This window comes from Polyergus mexicanus, unplaced genomic scaffold (genome assembly GCF_030449975.1).
Source record: "Polyergus mexicanus isolate NDT 795.1 unplaced genomic scaffold, iyPolMexi1.0 SCAF_49, whole genome shotgun sequence".
Lineage (NCBI taxonomy): Eukaryota > Metazoa > Arthropoda > Insecta > Hymenoptera > Formicidae > Polyergus > Polyergus mexicanus.
This window is the reverse complement of record NW_027223369.1, coordinates 28,566-50,796: the sequence shown is the minus strand read 5'-3', so window position 1 is coordinate 50,796 and position 22,231 is coordinate 28,566. Positions and strand designations below refer to the sequence as shown.

Below are 22,231 nucleotides of genomic sequence, written 5' to 3'. Positions count from 1 at the left end.
ACTCATATATATATATATATATATATATATATATATATATATTGCGACGACTTTTCTACCGTCTCGCGGCTGAGCGATAAACGCGGCCGCCGACTCGTTCTCTCCGTTGCGCGGGTGTAAATTGCGTCGACGAACAGGAGCTAATTCGCCGAAGGGGAGAAGCGAAATGGTCGTTGACAAAAACGGGAAAACGGAGAAAAAGGGGTCCACGCGCCAGGTGGGAACGGGATGTTAGGAGTTCCGCGCGTACCGTGACGAGATCCGAGAGATAATCGCGAGAGTCGAACTTGGGCGCCAGATACGATCTTTCACGTATCAATTCACGAAACACGCGAAATAAACGCGAGGTAAACGCAAAAGCAAGTTGTCGGAATTCGCCACGGGCTGGCTAGCTCGCCTAACGGTAGAGGGGCAGGGCGAGTGTTGATCGAACGCGATAATTTATGCAAGAGGCGACAATTACGGAAACGACAAACACAACTGAAAAGAAACTCGCCAATTAAACAAAGAGGTTAACAGATTTATTATAATAGCGGGAGCCGCAGCTCCTCGAGAATAGTAATGACAAACCACGCGGATATACGGCTGCAGTAAAAGAAACGCGGCTGCGAGACTGGGTGTTAGACGCGGGGCGCGAAACCCCGTAATGCGTACGCCGAGACCAACCCGTTAGGTCAGCCGGAATGGTCGCTCGGCTTGAATTACGCCTCGCACTGCGAAGAAATTGAATATTACGTTCTTCTATAATTCGGGTGCAAGACCGCATCAATTCTCGATATTGCCTCGCCAACGGCGATATTATCGCCCGCTATTACCGCGAAATTATTACGACGCAACTTAAGATTAACGTGCACTTAATACAACGCAGACATGCTTCGATTTCGGACGGACATCTTACGCAGAATCGAATGCTCGGCACACACACGCACGCCATTCATGCAAGAATCGCGAGGAAATTCTCACCAAAACGCGCTCACAATTTCGAGACGCGGTGCTTTACAGCCGACATGTATCGTCGAATTTACGCGATTCACACTCTCACGTAACCCGTATAATAATCGCGAAAGACAGATGTATCGGGCGTGTACGCACAGTTTCGACGCGAAGATTCACAAACGAGAGACCAAAAAGAATATAACAAATTGACGCGAATCACACTCACACTCAGACGACCGACATACAGTACCAACGAGTCTTAAACGCTAGACGTGCGAGACCCCACGCAAATATAATCTACGGAATCCGAATCTCCAGAGAGACGACACACGGTTTCTTAAAAACGCGAGGTAATGTCTCGATCCGCGGAAACCGATACTTTCGAGGCTCCGGGGCCCGAATCGCTTGACGACGTGGCCGTGACGCGAAAATCTACACTAAAGAATCGGGCTTAGCCCGTACACCAAAGTACGAATTCACGGCGACGACGACAGAACGAAACGATTCCGGGCGTAATCGCGAGTGGCGAATATGGCGGAGGGTAACCTCACCGGTACTCTTCCTCCCGTCGGGACGGTCAGGGGTCGACGAAGTCCTCTCGCGCTCACACTTCTTCGCCGTCGATCGCCGGGATCCTCTCCGCTCGTTCACGCAACCACGATCTCGCAATTGTTCTCGCCACAAACGGTCCTCTCGATTACGCTGTTGCTCGCACGCAAGCTCACGCCAGTCTCCTCCTTGGATCGTCGCGATCCAGAATCGATACCTGTGGGCCAGCCGGGGCTGCGCACACGGGGTGCGTATTATCGCGACCAATCACGCGTTATCACGCGTTGTAGCCGGCGGGCGGCGCGCTCACGGTCGTAACGGGGATGCGCTCGCCCCCGGTATTACGAATAATAATTCGCTGGGGCCCGTTCCGCGGGGCCGTCGCGAGGTCTAAGGCGAACGGCTTGGCCGGAAACATCGCTGCCACCTTTCTTTCCGTCTCTTCCGGGGCCGCGTCACGCCATCGGGTGCAGGATTGCAGTCCCGCCGCGGGGGCCGTATCCGCACGGGCCTGAGCCCTTGCGCGAGGATTTTCTCGCTGTCCTGTGCGTCGCGCATCACGTGTGCGGGTCCTGATCCCGTCGTGACGTAGCTAGCTTGGCCGTTAGATAATTTGGATTTCCAAATTGCTGGCTCCTTGCCCCTCTAAGATCTTCCTTGATTGGCGATCGTAGTTTCCGTGACGTTTCAGCGACTCTCCGCTCCTTCGCCGATGAGGCTCCCAAATGAATTATTCATACGAAAGAAAAGCATAAACTAAATTAATATTAAGCTCGAAATCTCAATTAATGACGCCTCTCTGGAGGTAACGGTACGGTTCTCGCAATGATTCGACTGGCGCGGCCTTTTAGTCCGCGCTTTTCGATCGGAGAGGGACTCGGCGGACGCGCGCGAGACGGCAACGTCACAATATATATATATATATATATATATATATATATATATATATATATATATATAATATGTAATACAATTTTTAAAGCGTTTGAATCGTCTGTCTGATTGTTCAGTGCAAATATAAATTATTAGTTATTCTTATGGTTTATACATATAATAGTTATTTTTGCGTCACCCGCTGGCGCGCTCGAGCGTCGGCTACATACGGGGTGACTCTCAAGTATGAATACTATTTTACAAGTTAGAACCTTGCCTTGAACGAATAATTTTCCCCGGATTTTTACTTCTTTCACCTCCTATGGGTGAATTAACAATAAATATATTGTTTAAATAAAATATGACGTGCGGCTAAGACGTCACACAAGTTTCCTTCGTTCGGAACGTTTTAGCCACGTGTCGGCAAGTGAGATATGCAGAAAATTCTTGTATAACATCAAGGAAATTGAGTAGAAACACTTCTCTGCATACAGAGCTAAGATCGCTATGTACACAAGTTTCCTTTGTTCGGAACGTCTTAGTTACATGTGTTTCAGTTAGATTTGCAGAAAATTTTTGTATAACATCAAGGAAATTGAGTAGAAACTCTTCTCTGCATGCAGAGTCTAGATCGCTATGTACGCAAGCCTCCTTCGTTCGGAACGTCTTTTTACGTGTCAGTGAGTGAGATTTGTCGAAAATTCTTGTACAACTTGAAGGAAATTGAGGAGAAACGCTTTTCTGCGCACAGAGTTGAAATCGCTATGTACGCAAGTTTCTTTCGTTCGGAACGTCTTAGTTACGTGTGTTTAAGTTAGATATGTAGAGAATTCTTGTAAAACATCAAGGAAATTGAGTAGAAAGACTTTTCTGCACACAGAGCTAAGATCGCTATTTAAACAAGTTTCTTTCGTTCGGAACGTCTTAGCTACGTGTCGGCAAGTGAGATATGCAGAAAATTCTTGTACAACGTCAAGGAAATAGAGGAATCACGTTTCTCTGAACACAAAGCAGAGATCGCTATGTACGCAAGTTTCCTTTTTTCGGAACGTCTTAGTTACGTGTCGCCAAGTGAGATATGCATAAAATTCTTGTATAACTTCAAGAAAATTGAGAAGAAACACTTGCCTGCATGCAGAGCCAAGATCGCTATGTACGCAGGTTTCCTTCGTTCGGAACGTCTTAGTTACGTCTTAGTTACGTGTCAGCAAGTGAGATATACAGATAATTCTTGTACAACGTCAAGGAAATAGAGGAATCACGTTTCTCTGAACACAGAGCAGAGATCGCTATGTACCCAAGTTTCATTCGTTCGGAACGTCTTAGTTACGAGTCGACATGTGAGATATGCAGAAAATTCTTGTGCAACATCAAGGAAATTCAGGAGAAATGCTTTTCTGCGAACAGAACTGTGATCGCCATGTATGCAAGTTTTGTTCGTTCGGAACGTCTTAGTTACTTGTCAGTAAGTGAGATTTGTCGAAAATTCTTGTACAACTTGAAGGACATTGAGGAGAAACGCTTTTCTGCGCACAGAGTTGAAATCGTTATGTACGCAAGTTTCATTCGTTCGAAACGTCTTAGTTACGTGTCGGAACGTGAGACATGCTGAAAATTCCTGTACAACGTCAAGGAAATAGAAGAATCACGTTTCTCAACACACAGAGCAGAGATCGCTATGTATGCAAGTTTCCTTCGTTCGGAACGTCTTAGTTACGTGTCGGCAAGTGAGATATGCAAAAAATTCTTGTACAACGTCAAGGAAATAGAAGAATCACGTTTCTTTGAACACAGAGCAGAGATCGCTATGTACGCAAGTTTCCTTCGTTCGGAACGTCTTAGTTACGTGTGTTTAAGTTGGATATGTAGAGAACTCTTGTAAAACATCAAGGAAATTGAGTAGAAATACTTCTCTGCACACAAAGCTAAGATCGCTATGTACACAAGTTTCTTTCGTCCGGAACGTCTTAGCTACGTGTCGGCAAGTGAGATATGCAGAAAAATCTTGTACAACGTCAAGGAAAGAGAGGAATCACGATTCTCTGAACACAGAGCAGTGATCGCTATGTACGCAAGTTTCCTTCGTTCGGAACGTCTTAGTTACGTGTCGGCAAGTGAGATATGTAGAAAATTCTTGTACCACATCATGGAAATTGAGTAGAAACACTTCTCTGCACACAGAGTCAAGATCGCTATGTCCGCAAGTTTCCTTCGATCGGAACGTCTTAGTTACGTGTATTTAAGTTAGATATGTAGAGAATTCTTGTAAAACATCAAGGAAAGTAAGTAGAAACACTTCTCTGCATGCAGAGCCAAGATCGCTATGGACGCAAGTTTCCTTTGTTCGGAACGTCTTAGTTACTTGTCGGAACGTGAGACATGCAGGAAATTCCTGTACAACGTCAAGGAAATAGAAGAATCACGTTACTCAACACACAGAGCAGAGATCGCTATGTACGCAAGTTTCCTTCGTTCAGGACGTCTTAGTTACATGTCGACATGTGAGATATGCAGAAAATTCTTGTGCAACATCAAGGAAATTGAGTAGAAACACTTCTCTGCATGCAGAGCCAAGAACGCTATGTACGCAAGTTTCCTTCGTTCGGAACGTCTTAGTTACATGTGTTTAAGTTAGATATGTTGAAAATTCTTGTACAACATCAAGGAAATTGAGTAGAAACACTTCTCTGCGCACAGAATTGAAATCGCTATGTACGCAAGTTTTGTTCGTTCGGAACGTCATCAAATAGAGGAATCACGTTTCTCTGAACACAGAGCAGTGATCGCTATGTACGCAAGTTTCCTTCGTTCGGAACGTCTTAGTTACGTGTCGGCAAGTGAGATATGTAGAAAATTCTTGTACCACATCATGGAAATTGAGTAGAAACACTTCTCTGCGCACAGAATTGAAATCGCTATGTACGCAAGTTTTGTTCGTTCGGAACGTCTTAGTTACATGTGTTTAAGTTAGATATGTTGAAAATTCTTGTACAACGTCAAGGAAATAGAGGAATCACGTTTCTCTGAACACAGAGCAGAGATCGCTATGTACGCAAGTTTCCTTCGTTCAGAACGTCTTAGTTACGTGTCAACATGTGAGATATGTAGAAAATTCTTGTGCAACATCAAAGAAATCCAGGAGAAACGGTTTTCTGCGAACAGAACTAAGATCGCTATGTACGCAAGTTTTGTTCGTTCGGAACGTCTTAGTTACGTGTCAGTAAGTGAGATTTGTCGAAAATTTTTGTACAACTTGAAAGAAATTGAGGAGAAACGCTTTTCTGCGCACAGAGTTGAAATCGCTATGTACGCAAGTTTTGTTCGTTTGGAACATCTTAGTTACGTGTCAGTAAGTGAGATAAGCAGAAAATTCTTTTACAACGTCAAGGAAATAGTGGAATCACGTTTCTCTGAACACAGAGCTATGTACGTGTTACGTCCCGGTAATATCGCGGCGCGATATCGGTGAATTCGCGTTCTCGGATTTGCACCGGGCTATTTCGCTATTTCGGAATGTTTCCGGGGATAACCTGCGACTGAGGATTACCGGATTTTCGTAGAATACGCGAAGAGAATAGTGAAGATCGCGACCAATTGCGTGATTTGACCCAAGGCGAGTTATAGTTAACGGTGCAGATTAGGCAGCTGGGGCACTTCCTCAGTGCGGACCACCAGATTATTTTGTACAAGATTATTAATTAAACCGTTTATGCTCGTAGGGTTTTGGTCGAATTCGTTTAACTTGTCGGTACACAAACGGCACGAAATTCCTGGTCTAGCGAAACTCAAGGCTTTGTCGCATTTACAACACACAATTCTACCGGATGCGTAGTAACCTATTTCGACTATATACAAAGATACCGCGGACCACTCGCGCATTTCGATGTTTGGGAGATCGCGATAACAATCGTTGCAAAGGGCAAATTTACTTAATGCGTGACATCGTCCAAACGTTCGGACGCAAAAATAGGAGAGAAGGGTCTGCGTTGCTTCTATCCCGAATACCCGTTGCACATCATGTATGAACGATGGACACATAGATGGTTGACTAAGATAACAGTAGGAACTAAGTTGGTTTATAATTACTTCTAGAGATGTATTGTTACTTGGTTTTAGAAAGGTCTCTGATGGCTTTGGGTCAAAAAGGTTTTCTTTAATGGCTTTCCTAATGGATTTGGGTTAAAAGGGTCTTTAATGGCTTTGGGTCAAAAAGGTTTTTCTTTAATGGTTTTCCTAATGGATTTGGGTTAAAAGGGTCTCTAATGGCTTTGGGTCAAAAAAGGTTTTTTTTTAATGGCTTTCCTAATGGATTTGGGTTAAAAGGGTCTTTAATGGCTTTGGGTCAATAAAAGGGTTTTCTTTAATGGGTTTCCTAAGGGATTTGATTTAGGAGCACCAGAGGTAAAGATGACCAGATAAAATATAGATACAATCCTACCTTGGAGCGGCATATTATTCCAGTAACACGGGGTGGTCTGCTGTCCCCCAATGCTCAGGCGTTGCGGCGTCGTACCAATGGTATAGGACTTCTGCTCGGATTTGGAGGTACCTTGTCCGTCTCGGATCCTTTTCGTTGATGTCGAAAGGCGGGATCCACGGGTGTTCAATAGTTATGGCAGTCAATTTATTTGGCCACTCCACGAGGTTAATGCTATTATTATTGTTCAGGTCCACGACTGAATTTACTGTATTAGGCTTAAAGAATGCCTCGTATTCAGGATCGTAGCGCGATTCTATCCCGATATACTGAGACTCGTAGGAATTCACAGGCTCGATGGATAATTCTATCAGTTGACGTCGCGCACGTTTCTTTACTCCGCCTCGTCTGTTCTTTGGCATTTGTTAGTATTACAGATGGAATCAAGAACACTGGCTTTATACGTTGATTGTATGTATAGTCGCGTAGCGTGCGAGGGACCGCACTGCCGTGCTTAAGAATATGTGTGGTATGTGATACAGCGTGCGAGGGGCCGCTCTAGCTGTATTGCGTATTAATATCTAATAACAATAGTGGCGTGCGAGGGACCGCACTGCTGTATTGCTATTAGGTGTGTATGTGTCCGTGAGTATGGAACGAATGAAGCCAGGCGAAATTTGAATTTTAGTTTCCCACTTTAGTACGCGTGGCACAAATATTTAAGAATAACGAATAAAATTTAGTAGTCGCGTAGCGAAGTAAAATAAAACGATACGTTGATTACGTGTTAGCGTTGACGAAGCACGAAGTACGCTCGGTAGAGAAAAAGGCTTTATCGTTAAAATAATTAGCAAGAATTTATCATACACTAAAATATATTTATTCACTACTTATACACAGTGGCTAGTACACTTGAGAACTTATGTTTAACGTTAGTTTGAATTAAACTAGAGTTTACAGTTAGAGTATAATTAGAATTAAACTAGAATTCGAGTTGGAGTTAGAGTTTAGCTTTGAGTTGGATGTCGAGTCCCGATTTCGACTTGTTGTCGACTTGAGATCGCGGATGAGACTGACGAAGTCGGGGCCTGCACTGAGGTCCTTCGTTTCGGCGGCTCGGCCGCTGCCGTCGCCCGCAAGTGGGGGTACGTGGTGGTGGGATCGCGAGGTAGTGGGACGACACGCTACTATGGTAGCGCCGCGCTTAGCTACTAGAAGAAGCAAGGTGTCATGGCCGCCGAAGGCGGGCTTTTCGAATCACGTAAAAAGGACTTAGTGTTCCTTTTACCGGTTTCAAGAATATAATAAAGGAAGGAAATTCGGAAAAATGGTCGCGGTACGTGACAGTACGCGAGATTCCTTCGTTCGGAACGTCTTAGTTACTTGTCGGCAAGTGAGATATGTAGAAAATTCTTGTACAACATCATGGAAATTGAGTAGAAACACTTCTCTGCATGCAGAGTCAAGATCGCTATGTACGCAAGATCCTTTCGTACGGAATGTCTTAGTTACGTGTGTTTAAGTTAGATATGTTGAAAATTCTTGTACAACATCATGGAAATTGAGTAGGAACACTTCTCTGCACATAGAGCTAAGATCGTTATGTACGCAAGTTTCCTTCGTTCGAAACGTCTTAGTTACGTGTCGGAACGCGAGACATGCTGAAAATTCCTGTACAAGGTCAAGGAAATAGAAGAATCACGTTTCTCAACACACAGAGCAGAGATCGCTATGTACGCAAGTTTCCTTCGTTCGGAACGTCTTTTTACGTGTCAGTGAGTGAGATTTGTCGAAAATTCTTGTACAACTTGAAGGAAATTGAGGAGAAACGCTTTTCTGCGCACAGAGTTGAAATCGCTATGTACGCAAGTTTCCTTCGTTCGAAACGTCTTAGTTACGTGTCGGAAAGTGAGACATGCAGAAAATTCTTGTACAACGTCAAGGAAATAGTGGAATAACGTTTCTCAACACACAGAGCAGAGATCGCTATGTATCCAAGTTTCATTCGTTCGGAACGTCTTAGTTACGTGTCGACATGTGAGATATGCAGAAAATTCTTGTGCAACATCAAGGAAATTCAGGAGAAATGCTTTTCTGCGAACAGAACTGTGATCGCCATGTACGCAAGTTTTGTTCGTTCGGAACGTCTTAGTTACGTGTCGGCAAGTGAGATATGCAGAAAATTCTTGTACAACGTCAAGGAAATAGAGGAATCACGTTTCTCTGAACACAGAGCAGAGATCGCTGTCACGTCTCAAAGTTCGAAGTTGATAAAAAAAATTAAATCTAAATTATTAATGCAAAGCTATTTTCTGAACGTGACTATATTAATTTTTTATGATAATAGTGAATTAGAATTTACTCGTTTAAATTGAATAAGATATTTATGCCTTTTAGATGTTTTATTTCTTTTTTGGTCACCCTGCATTCACCGGGTCTACCGGGGACCAGAAGACTGATAACTTGTCCGTATAAGGCGTTAACTTACTTAGGAATATACGTCGTCAGGTCGGATTCCTCCTGCGACGATCCCTTAAGATTGAATATTTATATATGTTCTCCTTGATTATAATAATATAGGCTGATGTTGGGTGAATAGGTAGCCGGAACGTAGTAATAATTGTAGAATCGAATATAGCAGTATATAACACTTTATTTTATATTCAACGTTTAAATGGTATTATTATTACAGTCGCTATGCTAGCGGCTGGTAAACTCCGTTTCAGAGTATAACTAAGAGTCTTAAAGACTTGTACAGAAGTTTGACGACGCGTAACGCCGGATTATTAACGCTTGACAAAGGTATTCAGAGCTCAAAAGTAGTAACGTGTTAACCGTTTGCCGTCGCGAATAGTAATGCTGGATGTCGGATTTGCACTGAGCTCCTCCGGTCTTCAGGTGTTGGTGGGAGAGATGCTGCAGTGGGATCGCCTCTTGTAGATGGTGGGATATTCTTCCTATGCTTCGCCTAAGGCTTCCTGATGCTGGTGGGAGACCCATGGGCGGGAGCAATGGCAAGTGGAAGCGCCGCTGGTAGGGATCTCTGTGCGAGAAGGACAGTTATATCGTACCCTCGCAACATTCCAACTTGTTTGTCCGGCTTAATCTTATCAAGCGGGCGGATAAGAATATCGATCGACGGCTAGTCCGCATACCATGTACAGTTTAAGGCTCTTATAAAACTCTTATAATACTGCAGTGAATAAAATATTTTATAATGAATATTCTTATATGCCTAGTTCCTTATTGTTACCTATATGGTTAATAATAAAGTCGTAAAATATGTGTATGAAAATAATGCAAATAAATGCGCGTATGAGGATATAAGATTTTTAAGGCTAATATGAATATAAAGTTAAAACGAATATATATATATGTTCGTGTTCTTAATTATTTAAAGCCTGTACCGTTCATCTCGTTTTGCAATACGGGATACGCACTTTTTGTTAACGATATTATAATTGCACTATTTTTGGGTTTCTCTTATTATTATTTTTATTGACTTTTAATGTTCCAGAGTTAGTTTTTAAAGTTACATTAAAAGAATCTGGTATATATATGTATATATATATATTATTATAAATTTGGAGTGTCCATCTTGACCGTTTAATTGTATAGTCTTGAATGCAATTATAAAATTATTAACTATTCCTACTTATTAGGATTTTCGTATAGTATGGTTATTTGTTTGTCACCCGTTAAGACGCTTAGGAGCTGGCTATATACGGGGTGACTCGTAAGTATGAATACTATTTTACAAGTTAGAACTTTGTCTTGAACGAATAATTTTTTCCGGATTTTACTTCTTTCACCTCCTATGGGTGAATTAACAATAAATAAATCAGTAAATCACAAAGTAAATCAGTAAGTAAATCACAAAAATAATATATTACGATGTAATATTTAACAATTATTAAGATGTAACATGTTTGTTTGCAATTAAAATTTAACAATTTTTAATTTACACATATGTTGATATTCTTAAATAATTGTTAAAACATAAAACAAAGTTAACACGTATAATATCTTCAGTTTGTGAATTTTGTAATCCTTTGAGTTACATTTATTAGGTATAATGACTAAATTTTGATTAAACTAAACTAAAATATAGTAATAATACTGTAGGAAAAACGTGTAAAATAAAGATCAACAATTTCTCTAGAGATTTTATTTTTATTTGTTTAGATCAAATAAGCAAAAATATTATTTAAGACTATGTATTACACGAAATTATAAAATAATGTAATTATATACGAGTATTCTTTTTAAATATTGGTAGGTCGAGCTTTAATGAAATTTCCAGCATTCATTAAAACAGTCCAAAAATGCGACACAATTTTAAGACCTTACGGTATATCGGTGACGGATATTCTAACAAATGAAGACAAAGATATTGTCGATAACGTAGTTAGTTTATTTGTAGGCCTTATTGGATTACAGGTACAAACATATATTTATAAATAAAATATATTGTCTATAGTATATGCTGCAGGACTTTTTTGTATTGTCTCATTTTTTACAAAGTATCTTATATTTAAAGACCAATATTTTATAAACAGCTAAAATTAACTATAAAATATATAACTAAAATCATAAAGAGTTTATTACATATACATAATTATATACATAATGCTAAATTTGTAATATTTTATAATCAGATTTTATTCAATAGAAAAATACATTAGAAAGTTGTAATAAAAAATTATATGTATTACAGATCGGAATAGTTGATCTTTTAACAAGTATTGGTATCATTCCTGATATTATAATGGGTTATTCCATTGGCGAGTTGATTTGTGGATATGCCGATGGATGCTTGACGGCTGAAGAAACGATCATGTTAGCATATTATGTCGGCTTAGCATTTCTTAAGTCAAAAATAATAGAAGGCTTAATGGCCGAAATTAATTTCGATTCCAAAACTGTGAAAAATCTCTGTCCATCGGATATTGATGTAGCATGTTACAATACCTTATGTAATTCTGTTGTGAGTGGACCAACGTCCTCTGTAAGAGCATTCCTCGCTAAGCTACAGGTTTGTAAAAACGCTTAAATAGTATTAAATTATATATATACAGAGTGGCCTACGTAAAGTGTTACAAGCTAATAACTCTAAAAATATTTGTCAAATAAAAATATTGTTTAGGAGAAAGTTTCATGTTTTCGAGGGGCCTTTCTAACTACATAAACGTAAAATTTTCACCGCTCCTCCTCTAAACGGGGTGAGGGGTAACTTTAAAATCTTAAATAGAACCCTCCCTTTTTTATTGCATATTTTTATAGCTTATCTCAAGAGCTTTTCAAAACACTATAATAAAATATTTTTTCATTAAGTACTTTTTGAGTTATTTTATATCGTAATCTGATATATTTTGATATAAAAAATAAAATATCTTGTTAAATATTTAGTTTTCGATAATCTTGCCGTAATACTTTTATGTATAGAATAATGAGACAAATCAATTCGTGTAAAAAAAATTATATATATATATATATATATATACATATATATATGCTTACAATTATATGTTTAATTTTAAATAAATAATAAAGTTTATTCTTATTCAGAATGACAATATTTCTGCAAAAGAAATTTCCTTTGGACATATACCTCTTCATAGTCGTTACGTCGAGCCCGCAAGAATTAAACTTTTGGAATACTTGAATCAAATATTGCCACAAGTGTCTCCAAGCTCAAAGTGGTTGAGTGTACCAAATGAGTCTTATGAATGGTTCAGTGAATTTCCAAAGTCAAGTCTAGCAGAATATTATGCAAATTATTTGCTAGCCCCCGTATTATTTTCAGAAACTTTACGCTTTATTCCAAACGACGCAGTGACGATTGAGATAGCGCCGCACGATATTCTACAATATATTCTTAATGATTCTTTAGATACCACAGTGACAAATGTCGCTTTATACAAATTCTCTCACAAACCGAATATTGAAATATTTTTACACGGAATTGGAAAACTTTATAATGCAGGATTACAGCTGCAAATCGCAAATTTATATTCAGAAGTTAAGTTTCCTGTAAGTCGTGGTACACCGATGATTTCTCATCTTATAAGGTAAATTCTACTTAATGTAACACAAGATTTTTCAGTCATATTCGTTATAGAAAAATAGTGAAATTTTAAGAAGCAGAAAATTAAATTGTATTATTTTTAACAACAGTAAAAGAAACGCGATATAATATTTTATATATTGTTTAATTAATGATATTTATTGTAGATGGGATCATTCCAAAGATTGGTATACGTACCGTTATATCGGACAAAGAACAATTGACAAAGGAGAAGTAATTGTTACTATTAATGTGTTAGAGGAAGATTTTATATATATGACTGGACATGTTATTAATGGAAAAAATTTATTACCGGCTACAGAATATCTTTTGCTTATATGGAAGATGATGGGCTGGTTAAAGAAACAAAATTATCTCGATATACCAATTATATTTGGAGATGTCAATTTTCTACGCTCTACAATATTATCAAAACAAAACTCAGTCGATTTAATTCTTATGATACAAAAAGGTAACTTGTACAATTAAATTAATCTTGCAAACTAGATATACAAAAAATGAAAAATTTTTGCATAAAATACAAATGAAAGAGACTATATAATATACATATAATTATACATATAATAACAATTTGTATCCAATAAATAAATTATTAGAGCAATCCGTCAATAGTATGACCGTAGATTTGAGCAGGTAAATACAGTATTAGCACTAACTGATTTACAAGAAACTGATATCGATATTCTTACAGGTAGTGGCAAATTCGAGATAATGGAAGGAAGCAATGCTGTCGTTACTGGAACAGTACGAATTCCAATTAATATTGAAGACGAAAAAATATGTATTACATTTATTGATCGTAATGACAATGATGAAGAGGAGATGAATATGAAAGATATCTATAAAGAATTGAAGTTTCGTGGTTATCAATATACTGACGAATTTCGTGGATTAAAAAGCGCGTCAATTAGGGGAAAAAATGGTCATATTGTCTGGACTGACAACTGGACAACATTTAATCACAACATGTTACAGATGATGATTTTAGGACTGGATTCGAGAAATCTCTTTGTACCAACCAGAATTCGTAAAGTAGTAATCGACCCAGAATCTCATATAGAACAAATTGAGAAGTTTCCAAATGAAGAAAAACGTATGTTGCAGTAATATAAATAAACACAATATTTAGCCCGATATTATTTTCCGAAAAATATATGTATAAAATTGCACTATTGTGCAATTCATATTGCAGAAATCCTTGTACAAAATTATAAGCATTTAGATGCTTTGATATCCGGAGGAATTGAAGTAAGCGGCGTCGTGGCTACAACTATATCTCGCCAACAAAGATCAATCCATCCCGTTCTTGAAGAGTACAAGTTTGTTGCTCATCGGGATCTAGATGTAATGTCTTTAGAGGATATAACAAGAATGTCGGTGCATATTGCGGTCGAATGTTACAATATGATAAACGTAAAAATCATCGAATTTTTGGAAGATAGCGATCAAGTGATGCCGGAGGATTTAAATTGTTTATTTGTGAATAAAATTCTAGATGATTTACCGCAAATTCAATCTGATATCAAACTGATAGCAACACATAAGCGATTCAAAGATATCACCTTGCCTGACAATATTTCTACAATAGAATTTGATGAACTGACAAAAAATCAAAATTGTTTGATGATTATAGGTTTTGGAATTTTAACAAAAAATAAAAACGAATTATACGAACAATTATTATCTGTCATAATGTCAAAGGGATTTCTTCTAACAATCGAAGAGTTGGATGCTATTTATGATTACTCATGTCTGGATAAGTATGGGTTAAAAGTAATTTTGGAGAAATGCACCAACGATAAGACAATTATATTATTAAGAAAAATACACAATATTAAGAGGAATGAGCAGATTGTGCTTGTAAACAATTATGAATTCTCATGGATAGACAGACTTAAATCATTCATGAACGTAGAAAATGAAATTACGAGAATTATAATCGTTGCAGAAGGGGACTTTGATTGCGGACTAATCGGCCTTGTAAATTGTTTACGAAAAGAACCAGGTGGTAAAATGATTAGAGGTGTATTTATTCAAGATAAAGATGCGCCTATTTTTTCATTGCGAGAATCGTTGTACATGAAGCAACTACAACTGGATTTGCCCATCAATGTTATACGTTCTGGTAGCATTTGGGGTTCTTATAGGCATTTTCCATTACCATTACTACAACAGAGTGCTTATGTTTCTCAAATGGTACGTCAAAAAGATTCAGTATTTAAAAATTGCAATAATGTTTTGTGATATTTTTATTTATAAATTAAGTAATGATTTACTGTAATTTTAATAGGATTAAAATAATTGTTATATTTATTTATTTTAGGTGCGAGGTAATCTCAGCACTTTTTGTTGGGTGCAGAATATCTATGATCAACAATGACGAAGAAAATCTGATAAGAATAGTTTACGCGTCTATCAATTTTAGAGATATCATGATAGCTAGTGATAGACTCATTTCGACTTCTGTCGCATCTTTCGAACGAAATAATAGCTTTTTAATCGGAATGGAATTTGTTGGTTTTAATAAAAATGGACAAAGAATAATGGGATTGTGTTCAAATGGGTAAGATAGTAAGATAGGTCACGTACAGATGTTAATTAATATATTTTTAGTAAATAAACAGTTCAACATATTTTTTTTATTTAAGTTAATGAAGCTTTTGATGAAATAAAAAAATGAAAAATTATTATATTTTGCATGTTTTTTTTGTATATATAGGATATCATTGAAAATAAAAAATTTTTTTAAATGTAACTTTAATATAATAAATAATATAAATCATTATTTTTAGGTTTGCAAATATTTGCGTAGCTGATAAATATTTCAGTTGGATCATACCTGACGAGTGGACGATGGAAGACGCTGCGACAGTTCCTTGTGTATATACCACTTGCTAGTATGCTTTGTATTTGAAAGGTAAAATGAAGAAAGGCGACAAAGTATTAATTCATTCTGGTACGGGAGGCATTGGTCAAGCAGCAATTAATCTTGCACTTAACCAAGGTTGCGAAGTATTTACAACGGTTGGAAGTATCAAGAAACAACATTTTATAAAAAAAACATTTCCTTCTATTCCCGAGGATCATATCGGAAACTCTCGAGATACAAGTTTTGAACAAATAGTTATCCAGAAGACGGAGGGTCGCGGAGTAGATATCGTATTGAATTCTTTAGCTGAAGAAAAATTGCAAGCATCCATCCGTTGCTTAGCAAAGGGTGGTCGTTTCCTCGAAATTGGAAAGTTTGATATGATTTCCAATAGTCCTTTAGAAATATTTGCATTCTCAAAAGGCATTAGTTTCCATAGTGTAATATTGGATAATTCTTTTTATGACAGACCAGAAAGTAAGATAATATTGTCGAATAAACTAATAGAAGGTTTAAAGGAAGGAGCTATCAAACCATTGTGCAGAAAAGTCTTTGAAAGAGATGAAATAGAAGCTGCGTTTAGATATATGGCTGCTGGAAAGCATATTGGCAAGGTATGATCATTTTTTCGTATACGTACAATAGAGATATACGTACAATATATATATATATATATATATATATATATATATATATATATATATATATATATATAGTTTTGTTCTCTTTATGTTATCGTTTATATTACAAATTGATAAAAACTATCTTCGTTTTTTGTTTGTGATATATATATATATATATATATATATATCATAAACAAGAAACGAAGACAGTTTTTATCAATTTGTAATATAAAAGATAACATAAAGAGAACAAAAACTGTGTGCCCTTTTTTGAGAATTTAATAGTAACAAAAAACGAACATATATATACAAAAATATTGTTTTATATTTTGAAATATATATACATATATATATATATATATATATATATATATATATATATGTATATATATTTCAAAATATGAAACAATATCCTAATAAATTAATATTATTTGCAGATAATGATAAAAATTCATAAAGAAGATGAACTCTTGGATGCACCTATACTTGCACATGCTCGGTACTATTGCCTGGAACATAAATGCTACATCGTTTTAGGTGGTCTAGGTGGTTTTGGTCTAGAATTAATTGATTGGTTGATTTTACATGGTGCAAAAAATCTTGTAGTCACCTCGCGAACTGGAATAAGGAACGGGTATCAGCGATCAAGAGTAACATTATGGCAATCTTACGGTATAAATGTACAAATCGTTACAGCTATTGATACTTCGAGATATAAAGACTGCGAATCTATATTAAAATTTGCCGAAGAACAAGGTCCTGTGGATGCTATATTCAATCTCGCAGTTGTATTGAAAGATGCCATATTCAAGAATCAATCCCCACAAACATTCGAAGAATCTTTCGTGTCAAAGGCATGGACGACGAAAAAGATGGACGAATTATCGAGAACAATTTGCACTCAACTTCGTCATTTTGTCGTTTTTTCTTCCGGTTCATGCGGAAGAGGTAATGCAGGCCAAACAAATTATGGGATGGCAAATTCCGTAATGGAAAGAATTTGTGAAAGAAGAATGAAAGAAGGTTTACATAGTTTGGCTATACAGTGGGGACCAATTGATGAAGTTGGGCTTGTCGCAGATGTGCAAGAAAATGACAAAGAAATTGGTATTGAAGGTTTATTGCAACAAAGAATATCCTCTTGTTTGGACACATTAGAAATATTTTTACTATAAGATCGGCCAATCGTAAGCAGCATGGTTGTTGCTGAGAAAAAAAATTCTAGCCAAGCAATGAATCCATTTGAAGCGGTTGCAAATATTATAGGTGAGTTTATAAACAATTGTAATATAAAAAATTTGTGACAAAACATTTATAGAAAGTAAATTTTTATTCAATAATATTATTAAAAATATATTATATTGATATAACAAAGTGCATTAAAGAATATACAAGAAATGTAAGCTTTAATAGATGTTAAGATAAAATAATGTCTGATTAAAAATATATCAAAATATATAATTTTTAAAATAGGATTGAAAAATATAAACATAGTGGCACCAAACGTATTACTAACTGAGCTAGGCATGGATTCAATGATAGCGGTAGAAATTAAACAGACATTGGCGAGAGAATTTGATATTTTATTGACAGAACAAGATATTCACAATCTCAGTTTTGCTGCACTTCGAAAAATGACAAATGCAATCAAGCTAGACAAGACGTACGCTGCTGCTGAAGCTGCTACAAATAATTTGGACGGTTTCAAAATATTGACACGAAAACTTAAGGATTCTGTTTTCAATCCAGATATTTATGTAGAACTTGATACAAAAAGGAACGTCGCTGGAAACATAATATTCCTTATACCAGGACTCGACGGATCTGCAAGCGTATATAAATTGATAGAATCGAAAATTAAATCTTTGGCGATATGTTTGCAACACGGTGCACTTTATATGCCGGATGTTGCTCATTCAATAATGAAATCAGCAGCATATCCTCTGCCTGTATGTAATTATAAAATAATCTATTTGAAATCGTTATTTAAATTGCTGAGTATTTAAACAACAATATTTGATTATACACCCGCTTTCACGCTTTCTTTACGTACTATCTTATATATGCTTATGTTTATTTTTTTAGTATATAATGGAGAAAATGGAAGATCAAAAAGAATTTTTAATAGTGGGTTATTCATTTGGATCCTTAATTGCTATTGAGTTAGCAAGATTATTAGAAGCTAAGAATTTCGTTGGACGGTTATTACTTATAGATGGAGCTCCTGATTGGTTAAAATTTTTGATTGAATTTCCTAATTATACTTCACAACAAAAACTACAAAATGCCATTCTACTTCATTTCGTGAAAATGTATCTCGAATCTGACAATGAAATGGTTAGTCAATTATTAAGACCACATTATGATTTTTTACTACGAAAATGGTTTATGTAATTGAGTTCATATACAATATATATGAAAGAGTATAGAAAATTATTTATTAAAATACAATATTTAAATATGGTTCTGAAATATGCATTTATAGGCATTATATGCATTTTTATATGATAAAATACTTTTTACCTTATATAAGGTAATATCTTATTTATATATAATACAAATTATAGGAGCTTTGAAAGACTTGATTAAATGATTTTCAATGAGTAAGAAAGAATGATAATAATGACAGTATATAAGAATTATACAATATTTACAATGATTGAAATATAATGTTTATTTTTTGAGCATATGTGTAAAATGCATATCAAATTGAAACAGTAATCCTTAATTACAAATTATTGCTAATAATTAAAAGATAAAATAATTTGACTTACATCCCAGACAGCACAAGGATGTCCTTAGAACGTCCAAAGGGCATCCAGGACATACATGTAGGATATCCTCAGGATATCCCATTGTAATCCTCAGATCTCCTCTGGATGTCCTGAGGAAGAGTAAATGATAGCCGTATATTAACCTCTGGAGAATCCAGGGAGATCCTGTGGAACATCCTAAGGATTTTTATAGGGTATGTTAGGGATATTTTTCGTATGTTTCAAGGAGCAAATTTTAAAATTTAAATATAGATTAAAATTATGTTTTGTTATTTACTGCCAATATTAAAAATCTAATATTAAAAATAGTTCACCGTTCTTTAATATTTGAGGCTTTCGTGCTGTACATGAATATTTTAGGTTTGGCTCCCGGGTTTGAGTTGTGTAATAATTTCTAAACAATCCAATATCTGAATTCCCTATGTTGGGATTGCATCAGAAATTGAACTGATAGAAAATAATTACATTTGTAATTTCCTGTCAGTTGCACTTTGCAAGCTTTATATAATTCTCATGACCAAATCTCAAATACGAGTTCGCGTGTCGCATAGCGGTAAACAAACGAACTAGCGGTTGAATACTATTGTTTGTGAAGTTTCTGGAATGTTGCGAACAGTAACATTTCTCATAAAATATTAAATAAATAATAATTTTGGATATATAAAAATGTGCGCATCAAATTCAATTATTAATATTAAACGAAATTAATGTTAACAATTAATTGCATATGTATATGTCCTCCGGAAATCCAAAAGACATCCAATATAAGAGACAGGGCAGATATATCCTACAGACATCCAGGGGTTATCCAGTGGACATTTATAGGACATTAATACTTATTATAATACTTAAGATTTCTAAATTATATTAAATAGCCGACACAACTAAAAATAATTATGTATGCATATTAAATTTTTATAAATATATTTATAATAATATCTTAAAACATCCTACAAATGTCCTGAACCGTCCTGGACATATTCAGGATGATCCTGAGGATGTTTTGTGCTGTCTGGGATAGTTCAAAAATAGAGAAAAACTAATTAAGTAATAAGAATGCAGACATGTAGTATGTCCGAAATGTAAAAATATAGTCTCAATTTTAAGTGTAGATTACCATTTTATTAATATTTACATAAAATACAATAATTATGTTATTTACAGTCTGCGTTAGAGCTAAATAAGTGCAGTACATGGTAGGAAAAATTAAAACTATTTACTGCTCACCTTTCGGAGAAGATCAATGTATTAAGTGTTGAAAATCAAAAATTCTTATGTACAACAGTTTACGATCATCTAATGGCTGTACAAGATTATGATATATCTTTATTGCCACCTTTAAAATCATCTATAATACTGTTAAAACCTACACTTACGCCTATCACTTTTTTTGAAGAGGATTATGGTTTACATAAGGTAAACTTTTGATTAAAGAGTACACAAACACATTTTATCATTTTTATGATGTTTTTTACAAGAGAAATTATTTTTAGGTTACTGAAGGTGCAGTGAAAATACATTACGTACAAGGTTCTCATATCACAATGATGGACAAAGTAGCATCATTTATTAACGAAGAATTCTAAAATAAATAGCTCTGTATCAATATTAAATTATCACTTAACGAATATTATTGGAAAAATTATATAATTAAATATGTTTCTATTAAAAAAAATATAAAATTTGTAAAAATGTGGATACGTAAAAGTATTTGACAAAATAAAAGTTAGATCTATATATATTTGTTTATATGAGTATGCTGTTTGTCCGATAATAACTGTATCACGGGTACCACTGTACAGCGGGTTTGAGGACGAGTAGGGAAATTTTCTATCATTTTGCCAGAATTAATGAGAAATTAATTTTTAAAAATTGACTAATCCGTGGGAGTATAAGTACGCGGCGAAAAAAAACATTCCACTTTTACGCGATTGCTAGACACGATACATAATTAAACTTGATTATTAATTAATTATTGATTGCTGGATTACTAATTTCAGTGTGTTTTATCGCACAGAAATTATTGGGAAAATCACATAATGCAAGAGAATTTTTCTATTTGGTTTAATTTGTTTTACTTATACAAAAATGCTGGTGATACAATTATACTTATACGCATCAATATATATATATATATATATATATATATATATATATATATATATATATATATATATAAGACAATTAATTGTGCAGGGTAAAACTTTAAACCAAAATGTGGTTCTCTGTAAACAAAGTGGAGAAATTTTATTCATTACTTAACAACAGTTATTTACATTATTTACAATCATCGCAATCTTACCTGTAAACAAAGAAACGACAATTAAGGTTTACAATTACCGCTTCTTTATTCACTCTACTTAATTGGTTTAATCTCTCTGTAATTTACACGTGTGCTCCACCACGAAAAATGACTGTTTCTAACTGTGTTTCGGTCTCTATCTTCAATTATCCTGGTGATTGTACATGTCACTCCATCCAACGGTAATTAATCAGAAGGCGCGCGGGGCATGAGAAGCGCGGCAAATTCGAATTGAAGAAAGTATACTTTCTTTACATCTTCCCCCCCCCCCCATGGTAAGTCTTGTCGGGGTACTTCCCTGTTGGATATATTATCTATTCTTCTTCTTCTTCGTCTGTGTCTTCTTCTTCTGTTGGTATTAGTTTTGATATATGGAATAAGCTTGTTTCCGGTTTCTTCTTGTTAGTTCTGATTTTGTATAGGGAGTTTGATACTTTTTTTATTATTTCGAATGGTCCAATTCTCAGATGGTCTAGTTTTTTTCTGTTCAGTCTGTTTCCGTTTTCTATATATACCATGTCTCCTGCATTGTACTCCTGATGTTTTCTATTTTTGTCATACAGTTTTTTATTATAATTATGTGATTTTATCGACCTTTCCAAAGCTAATTTTCTATCCTTGGTCCAATCATCTTTGTTTTTCTTTCGTTTTAGTTCTTCTGGTATGACACTTGTGTCCGTGCCATTTAATAAGTACTCTGGTGCAAAACCAGTGACTAAGTGTTCTATCTTATTATATCTATCTACACATTCTCTAGCAACCGTTGTCCAGGCTTTTTTTTCTTCTTTTTCATTTATTTT

General features: G+C 35.8%; 1 protein-coding gene and 1 long non-coding RNA gene across 2 annotated transcripts; both read left to right on the top strand.

Annotated features, from left to right (window-relative positions):
- The first annotated feature begins 11,065 nt into the window (after positions 1–11,065).
- Positions 11,066–18,931, top strand: LOC138943871 (fatty acid synthase-like). Its single transcript, XM_070314800.1, is given in 13 exon segments — positions 11,066–11,215; positions 11,493–11,810; positions 12,344–12,846; positions 13,010–13,314; positions 13,555–13,956; positions 14,056–15,059; positions 15,187–15,218; positions 15,220–15,426; positions 15,656–16,346; positions 16,793–17,621; positions 17,829–18,304; positions 18,441–18,692; positions 18,923–18,931. Coding segments are annotated over 13 exon segments (5,178 nt in total).
- A 1,358-nt stretch (positions 18,932–20,289) lies between these two features.
- LOC138943866 (uncharacterized) lies at positions 20,290–20,866 on the top strand. The gene is made up of 2 exons (XR_011448562.1): positions 20,290–20,545; positions 20,623–20,866. It is a non-coding gene; the product is annotated as an uncharacterized lncRNA (long non-coding RNA).
- Positions 20,867–22,231: the final 1,365 nt, after the last annotated feature.